The sequence below is a fragment of the Morone saxatilis genome, unplaced genomic scaffold (genome assembly GCF_004916995.1).
Source record: "Morone saxatilis isolate NCDOM2014 unplaced genomic scaffold, NCSU_SB_2.0 Contig9, whole genome shotgun sequence".
Classification (NCBI taxonomy): Eukaryota; Metazoa; Chordata; class Actinopteri; family Moronidae; genus Morone; species Morone saxatilis.
Window position 1 is genome coordinate 12883559 of NW_023340268.1, and position 10162 is coordinate 12893720.

Here is a 10162-nt window from a genome sequence, read left to right on the forward strand (position 1 = left end):
CAGTACATTCTTTCAATACTCTTCCTCACTGCCTATGATAGATTAGTTTCACACTGGCATTTTAATTCTTTATTAAATGTTTTAATTAAAAAAATTTAATTGTTGAGAGATAGGAATTATGAAAGTAACAATAAAAATCATATTTCATAATCATAATGAAAACTCATATTAGAGTATCTAGAATGAATAAATCCCATATTTTTTAACTTTTATTTATTTTATTTTATCTATTCCAGACATACACCTGTCTGTGGTAGGTTTTAGAACAGGGAGGATAATAACTCAGCAGCCCTCAGGTGTGTGCAGCTCACCGTTGTTTTATCTTTCCTGTTAATACATTTGCACCAAATATCTGTTGCATGGAAAATGTCATCCATCACCCGGTCCTAAATGAAAACGCCCTCATGCAGTCACGTTAATATTATGTCTCTGACAGACACGACGAGCCCAGTCTACCGTGGCATATTACAACACTGCGGCTGACTTGTTGCCTTCCCGTGTCTCTTTGTAGTTTTCACAATATGGGTACTCGATCAAACACTATGCCCACTCAAATTACCCCCTCGCCTTCAAAGGTCGCCTTAATTATTTACAATTTTAATTTGCTTAAACATACATTTTGTGTCAGATTTCATCTTTGGTGTCAAGAGTTTTCATATCAGTTTCATTTGAGTGACAACTGGCTGCATATAAAACAAGACCACCAAGGTAAAGGATTTCTAAGCTTATAGGTCGTAGGTTCTCCCAGGGTCGTTGAAGGGGTTATTATATAACATAGTGTATATAATGTATGTGTATTTTAGTCGAAAGTCTATAAATGAACTCTCTTTAGCTGATATTTGGAAAAACACTTATTGAAAGTAAAGTGTCTGTTTGAGTTTAAATATCTCGGACTATAACATTTGTCTCTTGTGAAAGATTTAATTGCAGGTACAGGGGTTGAACTTCAACTTTGTCAATACATTAAACTTCCGGTTGAACATCCGGCTGCCTTCAAGTTAAAAGCGTAAGAATTGTGGCATCACTCGAACGTGAAGCAGTGGTGGTAAAGAAAATCCACCTCTTGACACATTAATGGGAACAGGAACAGGATATCTAGAATACAAATCCATTTTTTTCTAATGAATCCTAGAAACCAATATTACAATACACTTATTATACACTTAAACATACACATTAAATATTATTTAAAGTTTTATTACATGGAAAGTGACTGGGCATTTTGGTTAAAACAAATGTATTCGTTCCTTTGTGTAAAAGATGACTTTTCGTGCCTTTTTGATCAACCCCAAAAAAAGAAAAAAAAAAACGTTTCTTAGCTGCCGTTATAAATGTAACCGTATTTTACTTTGACATCCGCAAACCGGAAACGTACTCGCTAGCTCGGCTAACTTGACGTTGTTTCAAACTTCCCCTCAAATTCAAGTAGCCGGCAGACAAAAACTTCATCCTGATTCCTGCAGCTGTATGTAACCTCTGCTGGACGGGTTACTGAGCCAGTGGCTGGACACACATTACAACCCCGAGGACGAGTTTATAAATGCTTACTTTAATATTAATTATTTTGGCTGAAAACTAAAGGAAACAGTGGACCGTTTTCTCTCTCTCTCTCTTTGATTTGACCTAGATTAGTTTAGTTTCCAGCTGGAGCCCTTCATGGTTAGGTCCTTATAGTTAGCTAATCCGAGGAGATAACTAGCTTAATCCGAGTTTGTTAATCCGTTCACACTTCTCTTCAGGGACAGGAGGAGGAGGAGTGTATTGGTCCAACGTCAGTCAAGAGCTCAACAAGTATCTAACCAAAAGTTTAAAATTCACTAGCTAGTAAATTGGACATTGTTAGGACCGAATGGGAACTTAATGAGCGGCTGGAAGTATGCGGAGCTCCTCGGGGCTTGAAACTTCAACCCGACTCCGCACCAAAGCAAAGGAAGCGACACCATGGCAGTCTGCGGAAGGAGGAATCGACCCAAGTTACTTTTCTGCCTCTTCGGCGTCACTTTGGTGGGATACGTCGTCTTTTTCAGACACAACTCCGGAGACGTGAGCGCGACGAATCGGCGAGAGGCCCCCGGGGAGCGAGAGGTGGACAACGAACAGCTCAAGAGACCCGTCTACGAGAGGCCCCCCTTGGATTTAAATGCCCCCGGTGAAATGGGGAGAGCCGTCAAACTGAATCTGAACGGAGAGGAGAAGAGGAACGAGGAGGAGAGCATTAAAAAGCATCAGATCAACACTTATGTCAGTGATAAAGTGTCACTGCACCGCAGGCTGCCAGAGAGATGGAACCCACTGTAAGTAACTAGTGGAGTGGTGTCTGCTATTACACCAAAGAGACACCATTGTAATAAAGTTAAAGGGGCTTTTATACACTGCTGAAGTCTTGCTAACTCACTAACTGCCTCTGAGACATTGCAGTCAGACTTGTGAGTCATTTGCTGTTGAGTAATAACTGCTTGTTGCCATATCTAAAGGTTTTTGTGCTCTTTTGCTGATCAAACCTGGGTATTTACTCAGGCAACAAAGCTTTAAGCTCCATTCACCCAGCCCCACCTCCCTGTCCCTGTCCCCCGTCCCTGCCAATCTGTCTCTCCTAACAACTTCCTTATGTTGCAGTTGCAGAGAGCTGAAGTACGACTACCGGTCCCTGCCCACGACCTCTGTGGTCATTGCCTTTTACAACGAGGCCTGGTCCACCCTGCTGAGGACGGTCCACAGCGTGCTGGAGACGTCGCCTGACATCCTGCTGAAGGAGGTGGTGCTGGTGGATGACTATAGCGACAGAGGTACGGGGGCCCCGCAGACTGGTGGAGGGACGCTGGAGCAGACAGACTGATGGACAGGCAGAAGGGCTGTGTGGGCAGACAGGCTGTCAGAGGGACACTCAAGGAGGCGCGCAGACAGGTGGCAGGCACTGGTTTGTCAGATAGAAAGAGGGGAGGAAGGAAGATAGACGGACATGTTTGCAATTAGGAAAGACAAACAGAGATACGGGATGGCAGTGGCAGGTAGTGAAACTAAAGGGACATTTAATACACCTCCTGATAGACTCACAGATATCAGTGTCACCTGTCTGAGCGTTTAGTCCATAGCATCTTTTTATATATTCATATACACGGCTTTATGTGGCTGAACTAATTAAAGAGGGCGTTCTACTTTGAAGTCATTTTTTATTTTGTTTTCTGTGACAAGCTGAGGCACTTTTAAGGGAGTGGTTCTTTTTGGCTCATGACCCAATCATTGAAACAATGCCTGCCTCTCCCTCTGCGCTAACACTGGCTACTTCCACAGAGTGCTGAACAACTACACCAAACAATGATTTTGCTGTTTTAGGTTGCTTTCATTTGAGGAGGATGTGTAGAGAGCGAAAACTAGTCTTCATCACATTTTCAGAGGGCGAACGCAGAAAAACAGATATTGTTATAGATTGGTAAAGCACAGATGTGTTAGTATCCAGTCTCATAAATCAACACACCAACCCTCAGAATGATATCATCAAATGACCATCTAGGGGGTGCTGGCTGCCTCAGAGCCACAGATGAATGAGATAACTTACTAAAAACCCATTTTGTTATTGAAACCCATCCAAGTACTGCAGTGTTAGTGTTTTAGTGACAAGGCCCCCTGATGATGCAGTGATTGTGTATCAAACACTCTTAAACACCATTTTCCTTTCTTTCTCAATCAGCTTTACCAGCTGCTGTTAAAAGCTGGTAGCAGATTGTAATCGTTGCTTCATTTATTCACGAGAAACCGCTTTCGGCACAAGCATCGCCTTCTTACGCACACGTAGGAAATAACACATTTTTATCAGATGTGTTGTTTTGATATATTTGTTTACTTGTTTATTTCCTGAAGCGCATCTGAAGGAGCCATTAGAGACGTACATCTCGGGTTTGAGGAAGGTGCGTCTGATCCGGGCCACCAAGAGGGAGGGGTTGGTGCGGGCCCGGTTGCTAGGGGCGTCCATTACTACGGGTGATGTGCTGACCTTCCTGGACTGTCACTGCGAGTGTCATGAGGGCTGGTTGGAGCCCCTCCTCCACAGGTTAGAAAACCCTCAGCAGGAGGATTTAAGGACTCTTCCTCTGAGTAGTTTGTCAAAGTGTGGCCTTGTGGTTAGAGCTTCTTTTAGCCCATCTGAAGTGTCACAGAGTGTAGCACTGAACCTCTACCAGCCGGCTTAAGGAGTGCTGTTGTGCTTTCTCTCTCTTTCTTTCTCTCTCCTTCAGGATCAAAGAGGAGCCATCGGCTGTCGTCTGCCCTGTCATCGATGTGATCGACTGGAACACCTTCCAGTATTTAGGGAACTCTGGTGAACCTCAGATTGGGGGGTTTGATTGGCGCTTGGTGTTCACCTGGCACTCTGTCCCAGATTATGAGCAGAAACGCCGTCGCTCGTCCACTGATGTCATCAGGTGTGATGTTAACATTTTTTAGGGATAACTTTACAGAATAGGCCTAATATAATACCACTACTGTCAGCTGGTACGAAACCTCATCCTGATGTATCACCTGTCTCATCCACATAAGTCATAATTTATAATATGCAGGGAAATTATTGTCCAACATGTTTTTTTTTCTCCTCAGGTCTCCTACTATGGCAGGGGGCCTGTTTGCTGTGAGCAAGAACTACTTCCATTACCTGGGGACATACGACACAGGGATGGAGGTGTGGGGAGGAGAGAACCTGGAATTCTCCTTCAGGGTAAGAAATGATGTGTCTGTATGTCTATGTTCATGTATTCTGCATAATGTAAATGATCAAGCGACCTAAAATGAAATATTCAACAGCTTTAAAGGCAACACCCGCAACACACAGCACTAAAAAGGCGGGCCAGATCTGGTTTACATTTACCAAGCACTGAACCCTTAAGGGGTATAACTAAACAACCAGCAAAAACAGGCCAAATGTCCTAATCCTCTAATTGCAGTGAAGAATTTGAACATCCCTTTTCTTCAATAACCGCAATTTCCCAAAGGGAAGGAACCAAAAATATTTCCCTTCAACCAACAAACAGCTTCTCTGTTTCCAAACTCCTCCACAACAAGGCTGTGCTTTGTGTTGCCTGATTGTACGATTGAATCATGGCTGAGAGGCTAACCAAATTCTCCTCGTGGTGGTGGCGGTGTTGTTGATGTCTCCTAGATTTGGCAGTGTGGGGGCAGCCTTGAGGTCCACCCGTGCTCCCATGTGGGTCATGTGTTCCCTAAAAAGGCCCCTTACTCACGGAGCAAAGCTCTAGCAAACAGCGTGAGAGCTGCCGAGGTCTGGATGGATGAATACAAAGAGGTCTACTACCATCGAAACCCCCACGCACGACTGGTGAGCCTGCACAGATGGTGTGCTTTAAGCATGTGTGTATGTGCTAGAGGTAGCAAACATAACAAGCTATTTATTTTTTAAGCAAGCATATCAATGACTTAATTATTTGTTTCCTTCATGGAGTATTGCGAAGGCTGTGTTTGTGTTGTTGTTGTTTTTGTACAGCGGCAGTCGTCACAAAACTGTAAGACTGATTAATCACTTGATTTCACCCATGTACACACTCTCAGTTCCACACACACACATGCACAAAATGACATGCACTCTCCGCTCTCACAGATTACACACACACACACACACACACACACACACACTGCACTCCCGCTGTGGTGTAAAAGCTCCCCTGATTAAGTGACACTTGGGATACATGAGTGGCAGACACCCAAGGTGACAGGGGTGTCAGGGCGTTCCGGTGTGTGATTACCACCTTTCCATGTCACTCGGTGCCAACGGGTGTCACCCACCTGTCCTTGACAGGGTGAGAGCAGTGCTAACCCATGGGGTGCCCTGCCTTTGTACGTATGCATAGATGGGAGGGGTTGGGCCAGTGTGTGACAGTGTAGTTAAGAGGAGAAGCTCTCTAAACACAGATCAGGTGGCACTCATCTCCCTGAGAGGAGGTGTTCTTGCCAAACCCGCAGTGGCATGACAAACCCAATACACCAAACCCTTCAAACAAACACTGCGGAAACTCCTCTTCTTCTAAGATTTATGGGTAGACGCATGTTATCTCAAATATTTTGCAATATATTTAATAATTCATTATTATGATATGGGTTTTCAGCACCCAATGTGTGTTACTTTTGCTGTTTTTCTGGCATTTGCAGCAGTTTTATGAGTTTCAGATACCCGAGGGTGCAAAATATTATGTCTACTGGCCAAATGGCTAATGACTGTTCAGATACTAACCACTTAATAGATTACCATTGTTTATTCGTCTGGGGAGTGATCAAGTCTACTTGCAGCAGTTGGCTGGTGGCTGGTGCTAATTTTGTACCCTGAGATGCTCAGTTTGCAGATTTTGTTAAACCTTACAAAGAAATAATTCATCTCTCGTTGTAGCTTTGAACAATCATTTTTATGTTGTATTATTTTGTATATTCCCACTGAATCTCTTAGAGCTAAAAGCCATTGTCAAAGCAGAGGCTGTTTTGCAGAAGCTACACACACAGAGTTCCACATTTTGCCCTTTTAGGATCAATAAACTTCCTTTGCTAGAGATAAATCCAGGAAGTGAGATGTTTATTTTCATAATTAGTACTTGAAGTTTGGTATGACTACATTACGCCTCCACCTTTAGTCCTAAATTGGTTCCAAGCCCACAATCTAGGTAATTTGAGCAAGTCTAATACATATATTGATGGATAATTTAAATATTTCCAATAGGTCATTACAATGTCATCCTCTCCGGAGCAAAGAAAACATTATATTGGGGTTGCAGCATGACGGAGTCACTCAAACTGTCTTGTTGATGAGTTAGCTGTCAGTCCATGTGAGTTATGTTTACAACTCTTGGTTAATAAGTAATAAGGTAGTGTGAAACCTAAATAAACTGGATTCAAAATGCAACAGTGTATCCTTTTCAGGGATGACTCAGACAAAAGAGAAGGAATCTCTAAACATGTTTTGGTTGTTTTCCCACTGCCTCTTCACTCTCCCCACTAATTGCCCCCTCTCTGGCCTCTTGTGTACATCAGATTGTCCTCTAGTTGCTCCTTAAGTTTTTTCTGTGCCCCATTACTGATCCATATGCTGGACTATATGCTTTGACATTTGCTGATAGTTGACATTTAAGTAGAACTTGTACTGGTCCTTAATTTCCCCCTTGTTGACCTCATACACTGTAGTACATCATTGTCCCCCGATGGTCCTTACTGGTCCCTCTCATTGACAGTGGACTCTCTCCTTTGGGAGTCCCTCTCTTGACCAAATAAATTGATGAAGGGCCAATTAAAGCTGTGTTTGGGCAAACCACCAACATCCATCAGCCTGCAGTGCTGCTGAACCTTTCCTCCAGCAGGGAACGTACGGTCAACATATGCTCGCCCGCAAATCAAAGTGGAGACTGTGTTCTTCCCTGTGCTGTAACTCATTGTTCATGATCACTGTGGCGTGTGTGTAACTGTACGCATAAAGGTATTTACTTAAGGACAAACATATTGCCTTTACTTACATGCACACACAGACACTTGCTCTTACCCTAGTCTGTTTGTCTAGGATATAAGAGTGGTTTTCTGTTAAGAGCTCTTTGTTCTAGGCTGTGTTGTTGTTATTATTATGGATGTAATTGTGTAGAGTTATGAAACATCTATAGATGGCGCTATTGCATACCATTTCGGCACAGAACTATGCTATGATTACGTCTTTTGACACTGCAGCTGTCTGACACTGACTGCATAAAGAGTGCACACAGCCGGCCTTTATTTTAACCATTAACCATTAATGCATTAGCCATTAACTGATGCTTATTATGTAATATCCATAGTGCAGTTCATGGATATTAAGGCAGAATTGGGAACTAAAATAATACCGTGGAACTATCATTTGTGGTCTGTGTTTCTAGGAGGCCTATGGAGACGTGACAGAGCGGCGGAAGCTCAGAGAGAAGCTGGGCTGCAAGAACTTCAGGTGGTATCTGGATAATGTTTACCCCGACATTCACGTCCCAGAGGATAAGCCAGGCATGTTTGGAATGGTGAGAACGCATCCGAGTCACTGCTTATCAGCTTTAAAATTTGAGTATAGAATTTACCAATTCTCTCCGGTTTGATTGAGTTTAATCAAGCTGAGCAGTGCAGACAAGAGAAGTATCCCCCCCCAAAAAAAAGGCCTCCGCTGCTTCAATTTTGACCACAGTTTTTCATGGACGCAAAAGTATTATTATTCTGTACTCATACTAGGTTTGAAAAGGTTTTTATGAACTGCATAAAAGTGTGATATTTCCTCTGATTAAGATGAGCTTTGGCATTCATTTTGAGCTTCTGTAAGTTATATTTTATCAGTACTTGAAAAGAAGAATTGATGTGACTGCTTCTTGCTCATTATAGCTGAAGAACCAGGGAAAGACCAACTACTGTTTTGACTACAACCCTTCAGATGAACACATGGTGGTGGGCCAGAGGGTCATCCTCTACCCATGTCACGGCATGGGTCAGAACCAGGTATTGGACGTTAGTCTTTCAGGCCATAAGCCATAGAATGTAGTTGTAATGGTCGTTAAAATGTCTTAATTCTAACACTGAGAAATTGTTAATGTACAATTTTATTAGTATCAGCTTTATTTGAGAACTTTAGTCTTGTGTTTTATCTAGTTGCTGATGTTTTTCCACTTTACCACATAGCAGTTTATATGTAAAAAAAGCATAATGTATGCTTTCAGTTAAAAACCGATAGATTATAAATATGTAACACATGTACACTATTAGCTTATCAAAACTACATTCTGTTTAGGCTTAAGGCTACTCTATACAAGATACATTGAGCCTTGTTGTGTCTTCAGTGATATGGGGTAGTGCCAACAACGTTTGCTAACAAGAATTTCAAAATGCTTCTTGCGAGATGCGAGTCCCAGTATTCCTGTAGGTGTCACCTGGCCTAGTCACTAGCCTCATTATGATTCATCTCCCCCCTTTCTTATGCTAAATCATGATTCTCAGTAGCTGCAGAGACTTATAGTAATTAAAATTAAGTCAGTAATACAGTCACCTTATTTCACAGTAAAGGGGTTGTACAAACCCAGGAATAGAGGACTGGTTCTTCTATCTCAGGTTGAAAAATGATGTGATGGCCTTGTTGATACAAAGGAGAGTGCATTTTCCAACACATTTATACTCTGCGGTTGACAGTAGTCCAGAAAGCACTGTGAAATTTACCATCGTTATTTCAGCAGCCCTCTGTGGACTCACACTGATGTCGTCTCTGTAGGAAGTGGGCTCAGCAGTGCTTGTGTTGTCTGCCTTATGAGAGTGCTCTCTCTGCATGTTACAGAATCCTATTCAATTCACACTTCCATTCGTTGTGTGCACACACACACACACCAACAGTAAACATATGTGTGTGTGTGTGTGTGTGTGTGTATGTGTGTGTGGCTATCTCTCAGTACACTGTGTCCATTTTCTTTATTGCTGCATGCCTTTTTCTTCTAGTCACAGATAAAGATGCATACATACAATACATATACGTGTACAGATTCTCTGACAGTGACTGAAATTACATCCTTGACTATACCTCCTTTCTTAATTCTAAGTGAGATTTAAAACTATAATTTATTAATAATTCATTAAAAAATATATTTTTTTCTATTCAGCTTTTATTTGACATTAGAAAGTTTGCATGAAAAGATTTAGATTGAAACCCAGCTGTTTCGTCTTCTCCCGCAGTTCTTTGAATATTCCACGGATGGCGAGATCCGCTATAACACGAGGGAACCTGCTGGATGCATTGTGGGAGACAACATCAGCACTTACCTGACTGTCCAGCTGTGCAGAAAACGAGGGCAACCTGTACCTGTAGACCAGAAATTTGTCCTCCGAGAGGTAGGGAGCATATTTCTGTCTTCAGTGTCTGTATTTATGAAACGAAGATTGGACCAAAGAGGCAGTGTGTGTGGTCAGACAGTGGTGAATGAGTAATGAGACAGGCAGTGACACGGTAGCCGTGAAAGGGCAGGATGGAATGAGGTTTTGAGTTCAACATTCTATATGAGTTTCTTTTTTGAACCACCACTAAAGGTCCACGGTATTCTGAGAACCAAATTCTCAAACAGTTACTGTTTCTCGCCCGTTCTCCAACTCCACAGCCATCCAATCACCCACAAACCCCTCCTGTTTCTGCCTT

At 42.5% G+C, this 10162-nt stretch overlaps 1 protein-coding gene across 1 annotated transcript; it reads left to right on the plus strand.

Annotated features, from left to right (window-relative positions):
- Positions 1–1425: 1425 nt before the first annotated feature.
- On the plus strand, positions 1426–9861 carry galnt12 (UDP-N-acetyl-alpha-D-galactosamine:polypeptide N-acetylgalactosaminyltransferase 12; the record flags this gene model as incomplete). Its single annotated transcript, XM_035680830.1, is given in 9 exon segments — positions 1426–2294; positions 2617–2786; positions 3859–4048; positions 4233–4418; positions 4591–4708; positions 5150–5326; positions 7890–8021; positions 8374–8487; positions 9706–9861. Coding segments are annotated over 9 exon segments (1596 nt in total), but the record flags the coding sequence as incomplete, so codon positions are not given.
- Between the last annotated feature and the right edge of the window lie 301 nt (positions 9862–10162).